General features: G+C 43.9%; 1 protein-coding gene across 1 annotated transcript in view; it reads right to left on the bottom strand.

Moving 5' to 3' along the window:
- CCDC6 (coiled-coil domain containing 6) overlaps positions 1-22,179 on the bottom strand; it is a 98,049-nt gene that overhangs the window by 22,256 nt on the left and 53,614 nt on the right. Inside the window, exon 3 of the mRNA XM_082268492.1 lies at positions 7,182-7,310. Coding sequence (XP_082124618.1) covers positions 7,182-7,310 — 129 coding nt within the window. The remainder of the gene's footprint in view (positions 1-7,181; positions 7,311-22,179) is intronic.

Here is a 22,179-nt window from a genome sequence, read left to right as displayed (position 1 = left end):
GGAAGTGTCCAATCTTACTTGTTAGAAGGCCTGTCACTGCAATGTGACAGAAAGGCTCACACCTGCAGCAGTCTGCCCCTTGGTACCAAAATCGTTGCACTGAGATGCTGGACACGTCAAAGCATGTTCTTCCCAACAAGCAACACAAACTAATAAACCAAGGATGTAACACTGCAGGAGACACACGGAAGCATCGTAAAACAGTTCTAAAGTCTATTTTTTAATAGAGAGAGAGAGAGATGCAGTCAAGGACAGCACTGGATTGATCCAGGAGTGAGATGTTTTAGAGGGGGGGCACAGCAAGTCCTAAAATGTTTTTATCCAAATGCAGGAATGCATTAAGGCAAAAAATTTTTAGCTTTAGAACCACTTTAAGCTTCTGTGCTTTCATGGCAGTCACTTGCAGAGAAGCAGAATATGTCACCACCTAGTGGTCAGCTTAGTTAAGTTTTTTTTTTCCTTTCCTGCACACACTTTGAAAACACTGCAAATTAAAAAATGTGTTTTGTAGCTTTTCCGGGTCTCCCGGCTGTTGTGCACATTGCGGGGATTCTCTATAACCTGTCAACTTCAGCTGCACAGCTCAGAGGCAATAGGCTTTTGCACAGAGCAGCCCTTATTCTCCTCTACTGGGGTCCTCCACCAGTGCTTCTGGCTCCTCCTGCCTTCAGAGTGCCCCTACAGCAAGCCACCAAGTATAGTATCGAGTGACCCAAAAAACAAGGTGAAAAAAAACGTCTACCTTTAGAATCACTCAGTTCCTTCTACTGTCCAGGACTACATGTCCCATGAGGCATTGCTCTTCACACATTCACATGTTCTGACATTTACTGACATGTATAGACAGACATGTTCTGACATTTACTGACATGTATAGACAGTGTATGCTGCACTGTATTTTCTGAAATGTAAAACAAATAATGCATTCTGTATGCAGGCCAACTAAATTGGCTGGCGAACTATTTTCATAATCGCTTATAATCAATTATGTTGATTGGTTGTTTCTCAGTACTACATAACTAAATTATAATTCCAATGTTTTTCTGTCTTACCAATACCACAAAAGGCTAGTCCACTTGGATCCCTGTTGTGGTACTGTCTAAAGTGTTTGGAGATGCTAGGTTTACAAAAACCATTCTTCTTGTTATTTGCATGTTCTCCTACATGTACCCCAAACTTCCTGGTGATTCTACCCACATACTGGAGGCCACAAGGTCTGATTGCATGTGGTACAAGATTTAAAGTGTGTTCTTTTCCTTTTATTGTGCTGGACCATCCTAAAAAATGAATGCATCTACCACCAGAAGAAAAGAAAAAATACAAATCCTTTTTTTCCCTTTTTGGTCAAGAAAAGTGTCTAGCTTTTTGGGAGAGTCTGGTAGATTGTGAATCAATTTTCATTTTTTTAGAGCGGGGGCTCTTCTAGACACAATTTGAGGTTGTTAAGAGAGAATTTTGACTAATCTACTGTCTTTGAGCTTTTGAAAAGCGCACCAAAGATACAGCAAGCAGGACTTCTAAAAACGCACTTTACCTGCAGGGCACTGGTTTGAAGAGTTCCATAGGGTTTGAAGGGATACATTTTTCATGCATTTTTCGTTTGCACATTTTTTTTTTTTAACCTCAGAAAAAAGGATTAAAAAACGGATCAGTGAAAAAGGGCCCTTATTTCTAAACGTCTCTAAAAGGATGTCAGCCTAGGAATCAGTCTTCATCACAATTTCCCAAGATGAGCATCAGTTGTCCCTTAGGGTGGTGACAGCTTCCTGTGAGAATGTACCCATTGCAATATGTTTCTTTGAAGAGAGTTTTGGTATACAGTTTTTCTTTCTTATGTACCAGGTGTTATACCTGAAGGGTTTCACATGTACTGTCACTTTAAGGCTGGCTCCACCCAAGAGTGATGACAAGGGTCAGAGTGGCAGAGTGGCCATCTTAGAGACATGTAAGAGATGTATCGATATACAGAGCTGTCCTGTAATGCATGTTGTAGTGTACAGAGAGTCCTGAATAAACAACCGTTGTTCCAGACCAGAGTCCTGTGTCTCTCACAACACGGAGAATATAACACCGTACAACTTAAAAAAGTTCACGCGTTCCTAATGCCATTTTCCTGTAAAGGAGATACTGTGCCCAATCCTATTTCTTAAAATCTTTTTTGCACAAAATCCACAAACATTCCCATACAATGACTATGTCATCTACAGTATGTACCTCTTGTTTAAGATGTAGTCGTGCCTTCCTGTTGATTTCCTCCATCTTATTTGCTCATAAAGATGTTGGCTACACTAGGAGCATGAAAATCTATGGGTTGCTGCGCTAACCTCTAAATGCGGGATCCTCAAACTACGGCCCTCCAGCTGTTGCGGAACTACACGTCCCATGAGGCATTGTAAAACTGACATTCACAGACATGATGGAAATTGTAGTTCCCAAACAACTGAAAGGCCATAGTTTGAAGACCCCTGCGCTAAATAAACAAATTCAATTATCCATCACATTTGCTACACCTCTAGTGATATGCAACCAATAACCAAAAGAAAACTGTACTGTACATATAACAAATCAAAAAAAATAAAATAAATAATATATATATATATATATATATATATATATATATATATACACACATATGTATGTATGTATGTATGTATGTATGTATGTATGTGAACAAAACATTCAGGTATCATAAGTGTCCATGAGTTTATGAGTTTGTTCCGTGCCAATAGTGATAGCTTGCTCATACAGTGCTTCATCCAACTTAAGTGTGTCTAAATCCACTACCTTTCAAAAAGCACACTTACCAAAAAGGTAGTGTAATATAGACCTGAACGGTATATGCGTCTGTTGATTCCTTATACGGGTCTTTCTTATGATCCCGGGAAACAGAGGACAATAATGCTCCACTGGTTCCCAAAATGTTCCACCTAGATTCCCTCTCATGCGTTTCAAAGGATTAAATATTAGCCAGCTATCATTGCGCAACATTTATATAAAAAATTGGAGTATCATAAAAAAATACACTCACCTACGATGGTGCATTTAGACCGGCACTAAGTCTGCCCAGCAATCTCTAAGGCCGTGCGATCATCTCTCCAAGTTTCAATTCTGTTAGCGGAAGTTACGTCAACCACACTCCACTAGCCTCGATGCGTATTGCAATTAGTCCTGCATCATCAGGAAGCTGCATGACTAATTGCGAAACATGTTGGGGCTAGTAGAGCATGGGTGAAGTAACTTCCCATTCCTTTCCCGCTTACGGAATCGAGGCTTGGAACGCACGCTGGCTCCATTGAACGGAGCGACGATCGCACGGCCTTGGAGATTGCTGGGCAGACTTGCCGTGCCGGTCTAAAAGTACCATTGTATGTGAGTGAAATTTTTCATGATACTTAAATAAACCTTATATACAAATGTTGTGCAATGATGGCTGGCTAATATTTAATCCTTTGAAATGCATGAGAGGGAAACTAGGTGAAACATATTGGGAACCAGTGGAGCACTGTCATAGGTTTCCTGATCATAAGAAAGACCTGTATAAAAGGAATCAACAGACGCATATACTGTTCAGGTCTATATTACACTAGCTTTTGGTAAGTGAGCATTTTAGAAGATGGTAGATTTATACAAGCTTAAGTTGGGTGAAGCACAGTATGAGCAAGCTATCACTATTGGTACAGAACAAACTCATGGACAGGTATTCGGATACCTGAATATTTTTTGTTTTTGTATTGCACAGTTCACATATATTTTTATATTGTTTACAGTACAGTTTTCTTTTGGTTATTGGTTGCACATCACTTAGCGGTGGAGCAAATGTGAAAGATAATTGAATTTGTTTATTTAGAGGTTAGCGCAGCTACCCATAGATTTTCATTAGTATACACTCCTATATGGAGTCACTTTAGCTGCAGCAAACCATATTATATTAGCTTGTTCGGATTTAAGTTTCCTTTGCGCCGGTGACACATCTAGAATTACACTAAGAGCATACTTTGCTCCCATCTCAACGCCCTATCAAGCCAGAAAATAAATTGTTCATTGCCAAATCTAAGGCTTCTAATATCAACTGTATTTGCTTAATTTTTAAACCAGGTTATGTAATGCCCATCCTACTGCATCTAGAGCTTCATCTTGCTTTATATTCGTGTAGGACTCCACATTGATTGTGACTAAGATGCATTAATCTTTAACGGCGGTCTCTTAATAGGTTAATAAGGTTCTTACTATCTTAAATAGGATGGATAATTTTACACCATAGGCTATAAAGTAGGGGTCTATGTATTCCCCTATCCTGGAAAACAGCGAATTGACCCAAGAACTATAGGTCTCCCAGGTGGATTGTGTTTGTTTATCCGCACCTTGGGCACCTGGCAGATGACTGATAATTTTGGTGCCTCTGGGACCAAATATCTGGCTTCATACTTGTTCAGTATGCCTTCTTTCTGGCTCTTTTTATTCAGTATTTTCAATTTTCCTTTACACCCGTTACTTGGATCTCCCAACAGCACCTCATATGTTTCTGGTTCATTCAACAGCCTATTTAATTCTCTATCAAACGGCTTTATTCAGAAAAACAATTCACCCCCCCACTTTATCAGCTGGTCTTATAGCAATATTTTTCTTCTTTTTCAATTCCTTGATGCCTGCCCTCAACTCCTCTTTCCCATTAACAGGGTTTGCTGTAATACTTATGTCATTCTCTACCAAAGATTTAAAAATGTTACACAAACACACACACACCTTGGGGGTGAAGGTGGATTGATTTCTCAACCTACTATGGGTAAGTTCTGAATCAGTCTGATTCTCCACTCCTGTTTTACCTGCATAAACAAACCTTTAAATGTCAATGTATGCGTTGAACTAACTTATTAATAATTTTTATCTTGGGCATGTTTAAATTCAAAGACTCCTTTTCTGAAGGACAGCATCACGAAGACTAAAAATACGGATAGATTGAAAGATTTAAGTAAGGTTTAGTGGAATATTTGGAAGAATTCATTAATCACTTGAGTGTTTCTTAAACATACTCCCGGCTGCTATACCGGCCGGGAGTGTGTGCACATGTAAAGCCAACTGTCGGCTTTCATGTGGAAGCAATATGAGCGGTTGTGAAGCCGCCTAATCACTTTCACAATGCTACATGTGTGGACCCACCCCCGCCATGTATACCAGGGCTCTGCTGTCCCAGCTAAGGGCCCGGTGCAGTCAGGGCAAGTGTCGCTAGCAATGGGGTGGGAGCTGTACAAGTTTCAGTCCCTAGAGCCACCCTCCTGTGAATGGATCAGGAAGCAACATGCAGAACGTTAATTCCTGGTCTGGTGTTAGTCATTCTCTGAGATTGGTGGTGTCTGGGTAAGAAATACGATCGGTGTTCTATTAGCTGCAGTGGAGTACAGAGGAAACATCAAGGGTATCAAAGCCAACGGATGTCTCCAAACCGGTCACCTATATGCAATTACATATGGGGCTATTGGTCTCATATGGAATAGCAATAAAGTTGTATTTAAAAAAATAAATAATCATGGAGAGAACATTTTTCAAAGCCTTCCTCCACCCCCACATATATTTTTTAAATGAGATTTAGTGTTTCATAAACCACTGCATTAATAATCAGTACCACAAAAAAAAAATTTGGAACTGCCACTATTTTATTCATCTGCTTTCAGAAAATTTATAATGTTAAGGGTTTTAAAGTAATCTTCAGCTCTAAAAGGCTTTTTAAAATCTGTAAAGAAAAAATAAAAAAAAAATGAAACACTAAAAAAATGGCTCCAGGACTCACATGGCTAAAGAAATAAAACCAGAATAGGTACAGTATTCTCCTTAACAAGAAGATGGAATTGGAAATACATGAACTATTTTATACTTGCTTGCATATAAGAAAAATGAAAATGAAAACGGTGTACTTAAACTCACTTTAAAAGAAACCAATCGCAATTGGTACATCCCCACGGAAAGCTGTCACCACCCTAGGTGGAGAGGGGGTATCCCTAAGAGACAACTGATGCAAATCAGGAAAAATTGTGATGAGGATTTTGATTACCAGGCTGACATCCTGATGGAGAAATTTAAAACTATAAAAAAAATAAAAGTGTCTTTCTTGACAATCTAAAGAGACAGGAAAAATGCTGGATTGCATTCAATAAAGGGTACTTTACCATGTAAAAGTTTCTCCTCTCTATTTTCTTACTATGGCCAATACCGTCTCTGTGTGGGGGGAGGAGACTAATATTTAACCAAAGAAGAACAGCGGGACCAGTGCCTGGAGAGTAATATAGAGCTTTAAAGGGATAGTAAAGTCTTTTTTTGCTTAAAAATAACAAACATGTTATACTTACCTGCTCCGTGAGATTGTTTTGCACAGAGAAGCCCAGATCCTCCTTCTCCGGTTCCTCTTCAGTGCTTTTCCTGCCGCCACAGCAAACAGCTTGCTATGGGGGCACCCAAGCCAAGCTTCAGCTCCGTGTGTTCATTCAGACATGGTCCTACGGCTAGGCTCCACCCTCTCTCTCCTCATTGGCTCACTGACAGCAGTAGGAGCTAATGACACTCGGCTGCTGTTTTAACTAATGAGGGAGAGTCCCTCATTAGTTAAAACAGCATGCCTACTGATGCCTACAGAAGGATTTTTTTTAACTTAATGCATAGAGCACATTAAGAAAAAAACACTTTAATTTAATTCACTTGGTAAAACAAGCAGTCAACTTCATCCAGTAAGTAATGATGAAGTTGAGGGGTCACCTGAATTGCACCTGGGCTACACCTATAGGAACTTCACTTCCCTACTGTATGTACTGCACACAAGTCACATATTGATCAGGAATATTACAAGCACTGAGCACTTTAAAAGTAGTTAGATATATGGATAGTATTTGTATCTTTTACTAGTGCACATGGACTTTATGTTGGCCAAATATAGCTGCAACCCTCGTTTCATTTTTGTTTACATCATTTTCATGAGGTTGTGGACACCTTGTAGCAGCATACTTTTTCTTATAGGTAGGTATAGGAAGTGTTTTAACCATTTTGTACACATTTTCCTTTTTGAAAATAAAGGTTTGCATTTTAAAGATGTATAAAATATTTTGAAATGAATAAGCTTGCCTTTTCAGATTGTTTAATATGGCTTTAAAGTAAAGTAATGTGGTAAACTGTTGTGTCTGAAAAGTATATTTTACCTGTTCTAGTGTTAGTTGTTTGGAGATGGTATCATTTTCCAGTTTCTTGATTTTCTTCATTAGTTTGTTAACCTGAAACTCTTGCTCTTGCTCCAGGTGCTGTTCAAGTTCTGCTTTCTCGTGCTGCAGCTAAACAAAAAATGCAGAGCGCAGGTCAGTGATCACACATTAGTCTTTAGCTCTCCACCATCTCAGTTTACTGCATATTGGCAGTATATAAGGTGTGACAATTTCCCTGAATGCCCGTGGTGTAGCACTATGGAGGCAAGTCACACAGTCATTCGCAGAACAGTTGACTTTACACAGTAGTAGAAGAAATAACACGTGTGTGCATTGCACTGTTGGTGGAAAATGAATGACAGGAATCTAGAGCAGCGGATTAACATTAAATATTGTTTGAAAATTGGCAAAAGCTCGAGTGAAACTTTAGCTCTGTTACAACAGGTTTATGGTGAACATTCCATGAAGAAATCAAGTGTTTTAGAATGGAATAGGTGGGTAAATGAGAGACAGGAAGATGTCCACAATAAACACAAGAAGTGGACAGTCAGAAACACAAAGGACTGATGAAAATGTGGACAGAGTGTGAACCCTCGTACGCTCATGCTGGTGAGTTCTTTTTTTGAACAAAGGGGACAGTTCACTACGCGTTCATAGAACATGGTAAAACAATGGCCAACCAACATTGTTACTTGGAAATTCCAAAAAGGTTAGGAGCAATCTGTTTGGGGGGGGAGACCAGAAATCTGGTCTGACAAGTGGATTCTCCACCACAACAATGTTCCTGAGCATGTTTTTTTTTCCATTTCAGGAATTAAATGGTTACACCTTGTATGTCTATTAAGGTATGCTTTGAAGAAGTAAATATTTGTCATTTTGCACAGTTGAGAAGGAAATGGCCAGAAAAAGATAACTGACGCAGTTGGTCAGCTATAAATGAATTCTTGTGTTAAAGACAAGGATCTTTATCTGCAAAACAAACTAAAATCTCCAATCACTATCCCAAGGTTTGTCTGTTGACACTAGTGGAAGACCTCCCAGCAGTTAGTTCTCAGCCAAAAAAACTGATGTATACACTCTTATGACAAAAAGATTTTAATCACCAGGAACAGGATATTTCTACCAACCCTCTCAGAGTGAAAACAATTATTACAGCCCCATCTCTTTCTCTGCTTACACATACCACTAGCGGGTCTCCAAAAAAGCTTTGAAAAAATATGCGGTCCTTGGACCAAATCACTTCATACTGTTTTACATTGCTGGATTCCAGATACACCATGTTTTCATTAAATATACACTCTTCTAATATCTGCCCTTGTTCTCTCTAACTGGGTTTTATTAGATTATGGATGTGCATTTTAAGCTACACAGGACAGACTTTGAAAGGTTTATAAGAACGTTGTTTGTATTTGTACTTGTATAATTTGCAAATCAAACAATTGAAAGATAAAAGCATACACACAAAAAACGCACCCCACTGCTTTAGGGCAGGGTAAGCCTTAACACCACCTTCTGTGGATCCTTCCACAGTAAAGGTCTGCACAAAGAGCAGCATGCAGCAGGTATTTATCACTTATAAAATGTATGCTAATTTCACAATGATCTGATCGAACTGAGCTCCTCAAGCCATTGTGTGACATTCCAAAGCTTTCAATTTCTGGCAATTTCCGCATTTTATGCCATTTCTACTAGCCTGTTGCTTTACATTTCTGGCACAGCTGCTTCTGTGGAGAATACTGAGAGGGCAGAAGAGCAGCTGACTCCTGTGCAATCCGGTCTCCTGACACCAACTCCTTTACCCAGAAATGTCTGGTGAACACCCAGGGCGAGCCACCCTCACTGGGAGAAGACAGTGAAAACTGCTAGTGGCTATAATATATATTATATAATAATTGTACTTAAATTCCAACAGGCTGATTGTAACAAGTTGACTGATTAACTTGGGTACATTCATCCTTCCCATACATAGTTTGAATCTCGGCCGGTCCCTTTTGAACCAGTTGAGATGATTCAAACTATCTTAGGGCGGCTTTAGACCCAAGTAACGATGGGTGGCAATCCAGAATCCCGTATCAACAGGATCTCCGCTGAGCCTTCCCCATATATCTCTGTATCCGTTTTCTGGAGGAAATGTACTAGTAGGGGCTGGAAACCGAGCTCTCTGTGCAAATCTATAGAATTTGGGCAGCACTGACTTTTTGCTTCCTGCAGTATGCTGAATTCCAAAGGGTTCATGTATCCCTATTAGGGATGCACCGAAATTATCGGCCGAAAATGAGCCTCTCTCATTTCGGCCGATAATGGGTTAACAGTGCCGAAAATAAAATATGGCAGCCGTGGGGAAGGAGGAGGGCGCAGCGCAGGGCAGGTTTTAAAAGTCCCGCCTCTGGCCGGCCGTCCGCCTCTCAGTGACGTCCCTACTACAATCTGTGCATTTTGAATGGACATACCAGGTCGGGGGGCGGGGTGAGTGGCCGCTATGGAGAGAACTAATGTGATCCTTCCCTGTCAGCTCAGCACGTCTATGTGTGAATGAGAACAGAACTGAGCTGACACCGGGCGGGGGGGCGGGCGCAGCGGCCGCTATTAGCTGTGACTATGTGAGAGCTTCTCTTCACTGACAGGCATGTATCTCCGCTGACAAGGAAGAGAAGCTCTCACATAGTTACAGCTAATAGCGGCTGCTCCGCCCGCCCCCCCGCCCGGTGTCAGCTCAGTTCTGTTCTCATTCACACATAGACGTGCTGAGCTGACAGGGAAGGATCACATTAGTTCTCTCTATAGCGGCCGCTCGCCCCGCCCCCCGACCTGGTATGTCCATTCATAATGCACAGATCGTAGTAGGGACGTCATTGAGAGGCGGTGCCGCCGGCCAGAGGCGGGACTTTTGAATGCAGGACACCCGAGGAGGAGGACGCTGAGATGTGGGAGTGGGGGGAGGCTGAGGCAGCTTACCAATGATATTAGTATTATGCAGCATGTGGGGGTTAATGTATTGTCACTGCTGGTCACTCATCTATTAGTGACCGACCAGGCAGGTAATTAACCCCTTTGTGCTGCATTAGTGCAACCAGTATCAGTGTCCAGTACCAGTATCAGGTGTACGTCGCTGCCTGTTTTTGGTGTATGCCCCTGTTCTATCCATTTTTAAAAAAATTTTGGGGGAAAAAGTAATTTTCGGTTTCGGTTTTCGGTCAAGGGCATCCTGCATTTTCGGTCCAAAATTTTCATTTCGGTGCATCCCTAATCCCTATGGTATATTTCCCACAAAACATTCTCCTTGAACATTTTAAAACTGTTCTCTGGCACACTTAAGCTTAGTACACATGATCAGAAAATCAGACGAAAAATACTGCTTTAGGCTGCGTTCGCACTAATGCGGCCACAGTCCACAGCAGGGGGTCCGGTGCATCCCTGTTCACCAATTCAGGGTCAAATCAGGTCCAAATTTTTGCCTGAATTGGCACCTGGAACAGAGCCAAAGACGCACGGGCCCTATTCCAATGCGGCTGGCAGCTGCCCCGGAATTGTGTGAACAGGCTCCATTGGGAGCCAGTCACACTCTCCTGTCATGCGAATTGGATGCGAGGAAACCCAGCCTTAGAAAAGATTATATGATAATCTCATTAGTACACAGCTTTCGAGAGCCGATCACAACAGTTCATTATCCGAGATTATCTGAAGGGACAAACATTACATTTTTTCTCGTACGATTTTCGTTTAATCAGAACAGTTTCCATCCCTAAATACAATACAAATGCAATACAATACATTACTTCCTTCGTTGTATGTATTCTGTTGTATGAGAATTTTCATAAATAGAGTAACCTCTCAGGCCTCTTTCACTCGAGCGGTTAGATTTCAGCTTTTCGCTGCGGATAGAGGAACTTATTTACCGCAGCTAAATGCAGTCAATGCATCCCTATCACAGCGTCCAGGAGCGATGTACCGCAAGCTATCTGTATATAAACGTAGTTAATCGGAGTATAAAGAAAAAATAGGTAAACAGTTGCTATACAAAACGTAAGAATTTACTACCGCAGCCAAATGTAAACGCAAGTAATTGCAAATAAACGCAATGTACAAACGTGAGTAAACTCTGTGCCAAACAGTGTCAGAATTTCAAAACCACAAAACATGCTTTTACCAGTGGCAAAACTACCATCCGTGTGAAAGGAGCCTCAAAGTTGCAAAGGACACTAGCATAAAAAAAAAAAAAAAATAATAAAAAACACAAAAACAAAACCACACCATATTCGGCCGATATTCTTATGTGTACGAGGCTTTAGGGCTAATTTGCACATGCAACAGTCTCTGAAAAGTGATCCTTGATGGACTACATTTCAGAGCAGTAGACAGGCCTTTTTTGGCATCTGGACTGGGTTTGGTAACGCAGCCACCCCATGTGTACAGGGCTGTCAAATCAAACTGACAGCATTGGTAGGAGAGGAGTTTTAAAAACGCTCTTCAACTGCTCTGTTTGGAAGCGTAAACTAGGCCTTATGCTATGTGTTTAAGCAATGGAAGAGAAAATGGACAGTGGTACCTGCAGACGTTGCTGGCAAAACTTACAACAAAGAAAGTACCAGTCAGGACAGGTTTTCCAATCAGTCCATTTGTTTTAGGAGCGACTGATCAACAATACAAGACTCAAGTTTATGATTACCCCCAATTCCATCCAAAAAGGGTTGTGAAAGAGGTTTACTTTTTTTAAACATCTTTGTATTTAAAGATTTAGGGCTCATTTCCATTACTGCATTGTAGTTAACACACGTAACGTGCGTTGGAGCAATGCTATCCATTCTGAATGGCACCCCAATGCACCTTGTTGGAAAACATGCACTGCACCAATAGAAATGCTACATGCAACTATTGGTGCTTTAGGCAGCTTCTTCAAATGAGCTGCTTTACTACAACATGTTAACATACAGCAAAATTGTTAGTGTGCAAAGTGTTAATGAGCCCTTAGGAAGCTTAAAGTGCTTGTAAAGTTAAAAAGGTCTTTTATCATCATGCATTCTATGCATGAAGATGAAAAACCTGTGTGCAGCAGCCCCCCCTAATACTTACCTGAGCCCCATCTCTATCCAGCAATGTGCATGATTCTCTTGGCCATCTGGGACTCACCTTCCTGATTGACAGCAGTGGGAGCCTATGGTGCCCCTGCTGTGTTTCAGCCAATCAAACTCTGTTATCAATCAAGAGAGAGAGGGTGCAGGGCTGAAGCGCAGCTCTGTGTCTAAATAGATACAGATGCTTGCTGTGGGGGCACTCAACAGGAGGGAGGGGCCAGGAGCTACAGCCAGGGACCTGAGAAGGAAGAGGATCTGCGCTGCAAAACCATTACACAGAGGAGGTAGGTATAATTATGTTTATTTTAATAGAAAAAAAAAAAAAAAAGACTTTACAAATCACTTTAACCACTTCCCCCTAGGTGGACGTCATATGACGTCCAAACTTTGCGGGGGTATACCGGGATGATGCCTCTAGCCAGAGGCATCATCCCGGTACCGTTGTTTGAAGCCGACGGTCGGCTTTCCGTCGGTACCGATCGATGCGGCTCGGGAGCCGCTCGATCGTTACCCGGGGGGGGGGGGGGCTGGAGGCGGCTTTTACCGGGCTCCCGTCCCACCGGGAGCCCCGAGCACCCAGCCGTCGCGTCCGCCGGCTGGATGGAGTCCCGATGAATGCCGGAAACGGCATCGATCGGGTCTCTGATGACGTAACCCGGAGGCGGCGTCCATGACGTCACTTCCGGGTTAGTGTGCTGCAAAACGGCGCCAAATTTGAAAAACGGCTGTATGCAAAAACGCCGTTTTCGGCGTTTTGCATACAGGGAAGTTTAGTGGAAGGGTCTAGGGTCTTTTAGACCCTCGATCCCTCCATAAAGTGTACCTGTCACTGCATATGGCTGTCACAAGGGATGTTTACATTGCTTGTGACAGCAATAAAAGTGATCAGATTTTTTTTTTTTTTTAAAAACTGTAATAAAAAGTTAAAAAAATAAAATAAATGGGAAAAAAAAAAAAAAATTTAGCCGCCCCGATCACCGTTAGCTCGCGCACAAAAAAAAACGTATACGGAAGTCGAGCCGCGAATTAAATCGCTGTTCAAACCACACATAGGAGGTATCGCCGCGATCGCCAGAGCGTGAGCAATAATTTAAAAAAAGAGCTACACTCTAACTCTAAACTGGTAACCGTTAAATAAATTTAAAGTGTTGCCTATTGAGATCTCTATTGACCGTAGTTCGTCGCCATCCCACGGGGGGGCGCAATTTTAAACCGTAACATGTTGGGTATCTATTTACTCGGCATGACATCATCTTTCACAATATACAAAAAAAAATGGGCTAACTTTACTGTTTAGTATTTTTTAAATGCAGTGAAATGTAATTTTTCCCAAAAAAATGGCGTTTTAAAGACCGCTGCGCAAATACCGCGTGACAAAAAATATTGCAATGACCGCCATTTTATTCTCCAGAGTCTTTGCTAAAAAAATATATATAATGTTTGGGGGTTCTAAGTAGTTTTCTAGGAAAAAATACTGGTTTTAACTTGTAAACACAAAGTGTCCGAAATAGGCCTGGTATGGAAGTGGTTAAATTAGTATTAGGCCTCCTTTACACGGCTGTTCAGCCACAAACCCAACAATATCCCAGAGGCAAAAATCAGCAGATTCTTGTGGATGGAATGACAGGAGGAGGGAGAGAAGTGGCAAAATCAATCATGGAAACCAGGAGGTCACAGAGGAAAATCTTATCTGCACTAACAGAGGGTCATAGTTACATAGTTACATAGTTAGTGAGGTTGAAAAAAAGACATCAGTCCATCCAGTTCAACCTATGATGCGTGTGTGTGTTTGCTTTTAACCGTACATTGTATACCCCTGTATGTTGTGGTCTTTAAGGTGTCCATCTAATAGTTTTTTGAAACTATCGATGCTCCCTGCTGATATGACTGCTTGTGGAAGAGAATTCCACATCCTTACCGTTCTTACAGTGAAGAACCCCTTACGCACTTTAAGGTTAAACCGCCTTTCCTCTAGTTTTAGTGAGTGGCCACGTGTCTTATTGTATCTCCTTTCTCTGAATAGTTTGTTCCTTATGCTCGGGTCACCAGTACAGTATTTGTACATTGATATCATATCCCCCCTCAATCGTCTTTTCTCCAGAGAGAAAAGGTTCAGGGCTTGTAGTCTTTCCTCATAGCTGATGTCCTCCATTCCCCTAATTATTTTTGTTGCCCTTCTCTGGACTTTCTCCAGTTCCAGCACATCCTTCCTGAGGACCGGTGCCCAGAACTGGACAGCATACTCCAGATGTGGCCGGACCAGAGTCTTGTAGAGTGGGAGAATAATCTCTTTATTTCTGGAGTGAATCCCCTTTTTTATACATCCCAGTATTCTGTTGGCTTTGCTTGCGGCGGCTTGGCATTGCATGCCACTGCCAAGCTTGTTGTCTACCAGTACCCCCAAGTCCTTTTCCATCCTAGACTCACCCAGAGGTTCCCCCCCTAGTGAGTAGCTTGCTTTCTGGTTTCTGGCCCCCAAGTGCATTACTTTACATTTATCAACATTAAACCTCATCTGCCATGTAGTTGCCCACCCCGTTATTTTGTTCAGGTCTGCTTGCAAGGTTTCCACATCCTGCATAGAAGATATTGGCATGCCTAGTTTAGTATCATCTGCAAATACTGAGATTGTGCTAGATATCCCCTCCTCTAGATCATTTATGAACAAATTAAACAGGATTGGTCCCAGGACAGAACCCTGGGGGACCCCACTTTCCACACCCGCCCAATCCGAGTACTCCCCATTAATCACCACCCTCTGTACTCTCCCCTGGAGCCAGTTCTCTATCCAGATACTCACCTTCTGATCCATACCTACCTTCCTTAGTTTGTACAGTAATCGTTTGTGGGGAACGGTGTCAAAGGCCTTTGCAAAGTCCAGATACACCACATCCACAGGCTTACCTTTATCTAGGTGGCTGCTCACTTCATCGTAGAAGGTTAATAGATTGGTTTGGCACGAACGATTTTTCATGAATCCATGCTGATTACTACTTATAATACCGTTTTCATTACTAAAGTCTTGTATGTGGTCCCTTAACATCCCCTCCAAAATTTTGCAGACTACAGATGTTAGGCTGACCGGCCTATAGTTACCCGGGATATATCTCGGCCCCTTCTTAAATATTGGTACCACGTTGGCTTTTTTCCAATCAGCTGGCACCATACCCGTCTGTAAACTATCCTTAAAGATCAAGAATAATGGTCTGGCGATCACCTGGCTGAGCTCATTAAGAACCCTCGGGTGCAAGCCATCCGGTCCCGGGGATTTATTTATGTTAAGTTTCTCTAGTTTGGCTCTAAGTCTATCTTCTGTTAGCCATGGTGGCACTTCCTGAGGTGTATTATTTAGTTCGGCCTTACAAGCTGGGTTTGTGTAGCCCCCCGATTCTTTTGTGAAGACTGAAGAGAAGAAATGATTTAACACTTCCGCCTTTTCTCTGTCCTCAGTGGCCATATTTCCTTTATCATCTTTTATGGGGCCAATGTGTTCTGGCCTCGCTTTCTTACTGTTTATATACTTAAAAAACTTCTTGGGGTTCTTTTTGCTCTCCTCCGCTATATGTCTCTCGTGTTCTATTTTAGCCGCCCTGATTTCGTCTTTACATTTCTTATTACACTCTTTGTAGTGCTTAAATGCTGCCAATGAGCCCTCAGTCTTGTATTTTTTGAAGGCCTTTTCCTTAGCACTAATATGCATTTTTATGTTGGAGTTTAGCCATCCAGGGTTTATTTTTGCTCTTTTAAATTTATTTCCCTTTGGAATGCACTGGTCAATCCCCCTGTTTAGTATACTCTTGAAGCACTCCCATTTTTCCTCCGTGTTCTTTGTTCCCAGGGTTCTATCCCAATTGATATTTTCTAGCAGTGAGCGCAGTTTAGGGAAATTGGCTCTTTTGAAATTCAGTGTCCTTATATTACCCCTCTGCTTCCTATTACTGTAATTAATACTGAAACTTATTGACCTATGGTCACTGTTTCCCAAGTTGTCCCGTATTTCTATATCCGTGATCAGGTCTGTATCGTTGGTAATCAGTAGGTCAAGTACCGCATTGTTTCTTGTCGGTGCATTCACCATCTGACCCATGAAATTGTCCTGCAAAACATTTAGGAACTGCCTAGCCTTGGCTGAGTGTGCGGTTCCTTCTGCCCAGTCTATATCTGGATAATTAAAGTCCCCCATTATAATGACATTTCCCATCCTTGCTGCCAATCCTATCTGTAAAAGGAGGTCCGCCTCACCCTCCTCCCTCTGGTTGGGGGGCCTATAGCATACGCCCAATATTACCTTCCCCACCGTGCCATCCCTTTGAAGCTCTACCCATAGGGATTCTGCCTCGTCCTTAGCTCCATTATTAATATCATCCCTCATATTTACCTGTATGCTGTTCTTAATATACAGACATACCCCTCCCCCTTTTTTACCCTCTCTATCTCTGCGATAAAGGGAATACCCCTGAATGGTCGCCATCCAGTCATGAGAGCTGTCAAACCAAGTCTCAGTTATCCCCACAAAATCTAAGTCCTCCTCAAACATCAGTAGCTCCAGCTCTCCCATCTTGTTGGCCAGGCTTCTGGCATTGGTATACAAACCTCTTAATTTTGATCGGTTACAAATATCCTCATTTGATGTTTTTAGGCTGCTCTCTTGAATTTTCCCCATACCCACCCTGGGTATAGGAGCTCCGAACAACCTACCGCTAATGCCCCCATTTCTGCCCTCTGAAACTTGCTTTCCACTGGCTAATTCTACATCTGTACCCTCCCCCCCATTCCCTAGTTTAAAAGCCCCTCTAACTTTTTGGCCATCCTCTCACCCAGTACGGCTGCACCCACCCCATTTAGGTGCAATCCGTCCCTACAAAAGAGCCGGTGACCGACTGAGAAGTCGGCCCAGTTCTCCAGGAACCCGAAACCCTCCTTACTACACCAGCTCCTCAGCCACTCGTTAACTTCCCTAATCTCCCTCTGCCTCTCTGGTGTGGCTCGAGGTACAGGTAGTATTTCGGAAAATACTACCTTGGAGGTCCTAGTCCTCAACTTAGCGCCTAAGTCCCTGAAATCGTTTAGGACTCTCCGTCTTCCTCTGCCTATGTCATTGGTACCCACGTGTACCATGACAGCTGGGTCTTCCCCAGCCCCACCCAATAATCTGTCCATCCGATCCGCAATGTGCCGAACCCGAGCGCCCGGCAAACAACAGACTGTTCGGCACACACGGTCTTGGTCACAGATTACACTGTCTGTCCTTCTAATAATTGAGTCCCCTACCACCAGCACCTGTCTTTCCTTTCCCTTTCTCCCGGCCTCACTGGAGGAGTTCTTCCCCTGGCTGCTAGGGGCGTCACTCTGCTCCAGCAATGCTGGTCCCTGACTGGTTTCCCCAACATCACACAACGGGGCGTATCTATTGGGGTCATGAATAAGGAAAAAGGGAAAAAGCAAGCACGGCCTTTGAAATACTTGAAAAACTGAACTAGCGTGTTTTTGGGGACTATATGTAATGAAAGGAACTGCTTTTTTGGTATTCTGCACAGTGCTTTTTAACCACTTGACCTCCGGAAGATTTACCCCCCTTCCTGACGAGGCCATTTTTTTGCGGTACGGCACTGTATTACTTTAACTGACAAATGCGCCTCGACAGGGAAAGGAGGAACCTGACCCCTATAGAATAGCTTGCACTACCATCTGCCTGATCCACCTGGAAATGGTTGCAGCAGATGCGGCCTGCCCCTTACGAGGTCCACCTGTAAGAACAAAGAATCGGATTTCTGAAGCGGCTCAGTCATCGCCAGGTACATAGGAAGGAATGCCTGACAGGTTCGCACCACCAGGACAGGACAACGCAGCCAACTCCGACACCCTACGTGTAAAATTAATAGCAATAGCAAAAGTAATAGCGACTAAAAAAGCCACCTTCTGCAACAAAGTGAGCAGAAGAAGTTCACAAATGTTTTCAAAAGGAGACTTTCGAAGAACCGACAGTACCAAATTGAGATCCCATGGAGGTACCAGGGATCGCACTGGAGGACCCAGATGGCGAACTCCCTGCACAAAGATGTGAACCAAGGACTTTGCAGCCAACGGCCTGTGGAATAAAATGGCCAAAAGCCGAGATCTGGCCCTTGATGGTGACCAGAGCCAAACGTTGATCTACACCTAGTTGTAGAAAATTTAACAGGCGAGACACAGAAAAGGAACGGGGAGAAACCCCCCCATCACCCCCCCCCCCCCTGGACTCTCACCAAGTAATGTACGCCTTCCAAACTCTGTTAAAAGCTAGGAAATCTACTTCCAGCAAAGTTTATCATAAAGTAGGAATCACCGACTCCAACAGCCCTCTGTCCTTCAGCACCTGGCTTTCAATAGCCAAGCCGTTAAAGCCAGCAACTGTAAAGCAGGATGGAAGATTGTTCCCCAAGACAGAAGATCTTCCCTGAGAGGAAGTTTCCAAGGGACGTCTGCTACCAGCCTTATCATGCCGGCTTACCAAGACCGGTGAGGCCAATCTGGTGCCACCAGAATGACTGGAATCCCTTCTACCTTGATTCTGCATAGCAGTCTTGACAGAAATTGTATTGGAGGAAATGCATAACTCATACAATACTGACCCCAAGGGGCCACCAGTGCGTCTGCAGCGTCGGCCACAGGTTCCCAAGACCATGACACGGACCTCTGCACTTTCCTGTTGAGACGGGAGGCCAACAGATCTACATCAGGTGTCCCCCACCAAAGGCACAACTGGTGAAACACCTGCAGGTGAAGAGACCAATCTCCCAGATTCAACGTCTGCCGACTGAGATAGTCAGCTTGTCCCTGCAGACAATCTGTCCACTGAGACAAAGTCTCCAGGATATTGATCGGCAGACTAGACTCCTCTCGAGTTCAAACACCTTGGGCAGAGTACACTCCCAAGACACCTCCCCACCCCGACAGACTGGCATCCGTGATAAGGTAAGCGTCCTTGAGATCGATAGAAGCCAGAAGATCCCTCCCCTTGATGGAGGAAAGCCATTACTGTGCGAACAGACTCCATTCAAAATTTCTGAACACGAACAAAGTGGTTCAGAGCCTTGGGGTCCGAGATCGGGTGGACCTTGCCTTCCTTCATGGGGATGGTAAACAGATTTGAATAAAAGCCTTGGAAATGTTCCAACTCTGGAACCGGCACAATGACTCCTTGTGCCAACAGGTCCTGCACTACCCCGTAGCCGATCGAGAGACAGGCGCAGTTGGAAAGAACCTTGCCGGAGGGCAAGGACCAAAACATGATCTTGTAACCAAACTGAAAACTTGGACCCATTTGTCCTGAATGAGCAAGGTCCACGGTTCCGGAAAAAGGCGAAGACACCCCCCACCCCCCCACCCCAGATCCGGGTGAGGGCGCCCCTTCAGGCTCGGGAAGGCTTGTCTGCGTAACCGGCGGTGCCCGCCTTTGACTTACCATTGCAGGGTCTCTTGGAGCCTCCTGCAAAGTTAGGGGTGGATATTGAACCCTCTTCCTGCAATCCAGAAGGACGAAAGGGCTGCTTGGGAGCCGAGAAAAAAGGACCACGTCTACAACGAGGTTCCTTACCCCTAGCAACCTGCAGAAGTAATGTACTCTTACCACCCGTAAGGCCCTCAATGTTCTCTTCCATAGAGGCACCGAACAAATGGTTCAGATCAATGGTTCAGTTCAGTCCAAATCAGTCAGTACCCGTTTAGAAGCCTGGTCGGCCAACCAGTGCTTCAACCAAATCATGCGGTGAAGAATCACCGCCATCACAGATACCCTGCAGGCCAAAGGGGCCGCATCCAAAGATGCATCACAAATGTACTGTAACCCCTGGATCCCCTGATCCGCCAGCTCAGGAGAATGTTGACCTCCTTCCAGATTATGGCGTAAAATTTTTGCCCATTCCGTTAACGTCTGAGATACCAAGGTGATAGCAAACACCGGCCGCACCATTGAACCAGCCACGGTGAAAAGGTACCGGACCAGAGCCTCAGCTCTCTTGTCCACAGGATCCTAAAAGGATGGAGAATCCTTCACCGGCAATAGTGTGGCCTTGTTTATCCTGGAAACCTGAGAGTCCACCAACGGTGGAACTAAGTTTCTTCAGGAGAGACACCTCAAAAGGATATCTCCTATGAAACACTTAGGTATTCCAACTATGCGTTTCGGGAACCCCACTGAATAGTGACAATCGAGTCAAAATTGGCAGGAAAAGGAAACCCCTTTGTCACCTTGAAAGATTTGCACGTGCCATACTGCACCGGCGTCACCGGCTTCAGCTGAGTCCTCCAACTTTAAGGTTTACCGCACTGACAATTAATGCCTCCACCAGTGCTTTTTAATGCGTGGCTGTGGAGGAGGATTCATCCTACCTATTAGAGCACTCAGCATGCGTGAACGTAGACTCAGTGGGCTGACTCTTGCCCGCAGTGACCAAATCCACCTCAGACTCTGAGGAGGCAGAGGATACAGGTGAAGGCAAGGGGCACTTATTGCTAGGCCTCCTTTGCCGGGCCATATAGAAGAAAATGACCCCCGCTATTCTCAATAGGAAACCAAAAAACATGGCCGCTGGACTATGCAAACATGCCTCGCGAAGCCAGGAATGGAGCATCCACGGCAAAATGGCGGCGCTGCATGGGACCCCACTGGACCCCAGGGAAGAAGGCATCCGTCAGGAGGGGACCCCCCCCGCAGCAGCAAGGTACAGGCACCCCCCAAAAAGGGGGACTGACAGCGACATCCACCCACCACGCTCCGGCCCAACACCAGAAAAGCCCCCTACTTTGCAAGAACACAGGATCCATGCCTTTCCTACTGACAGAATGGCGATCTGCCTTGTCTGTGCTTGATGACCGGTGGGTGCCAGCAGACAGAGTCCATGGTACCTGCAGATCAGCTGCCGCTGTGTATAATCAGAAATAAAGTGGTTTAAAGGTGAATTAATCCTTTAAGTCTGGGTTCACACAGGTCCAGCTGCGGTGTCCTGTGTGTTTCGGTTCATCGATTCAGGTGCGTTTCAGGTGCAAATTTTTCCCTGAATTTGCATCTGAACCAGACCCAAAAACGCAAAGAACCCTTTTCAAATTCGCACCACAGCCACCCCCGACATGTGTGAACCGGCTCCAATGAAAGCTGGTCACACTCACGTTATGTAAACTGGATGAGGTAAAACGCATCCAATTCACACAATTGTGAACCCAGCCTCAAGGAGGAACTAAACTCGAAGCTGTTCCCCAAAAATAGCAGGTGGAGGACAAAGTCACCAGTATTGCCTGTGGTATCCCTACAGCTAATCTTTTCCCAATACTAATGCACGGATTGACAAATCCCAGGCGCTAGGTCACCATGGCGACTAGAAATTGCATCCTGGCTCCTGGGCTGTTGTCAGCCCATTCAGTGTTGCAAGGATGAACAATTTGTATCCCCATTGACAGTTTCCCCAGCCAGCACGGCGGAGAAAGAATGTAATGTAGTGTGATATGCAATTACGTTCAGTGGAGCACAGGGGAGACATGCAGGGTCTCATTTAGACCATGCATGTCACCTTAAAGAGAACCTGTCACCAAAAAACATCACAGAGAACTTTTATGCCTACACATAAAAACATCAAATGGTGATACATTACATATCACCACGCACAAACTGGCTCAAGCTTTTTTAGCTAGCTCCTCGATTCAAAGCAAATTTGTCAAGTCCTGTACCAACGTATCTACTTGTTTTGCACTGTGTGATTATATGAAGGCAGCCAACCTGGTAGAGGCAGGCTCTTGTTTCCTCACCCCAGAGTGAGAAAACATTGCTGTATGTTCATAGATACACACAGTTATACCAATCTTCCTTAAAGCAAGCTATCCTAACAACGTTTCTGAATTGTGGGCGGAAACTGAAGCACTAGAAGGAAACCCAAACGGGAGAACGCAAAAAC

The sequence above is a fragment of the Pelophylax lessonae genome, assembly GCF_965119305.1.
Source record: "Pelophylax lessonae genome assembly, chromosome: 9".
Taxonomy (NCBI): domain Eukaryota; kingdom Metazoa; phylum Chordata; class Amphibia; order Anura; family Ranidae; genus Pelophylax; species Pelophylax lessonae.
This window is presented reverse-complemented; position numbering and strand designations above follow the sequence as displayed.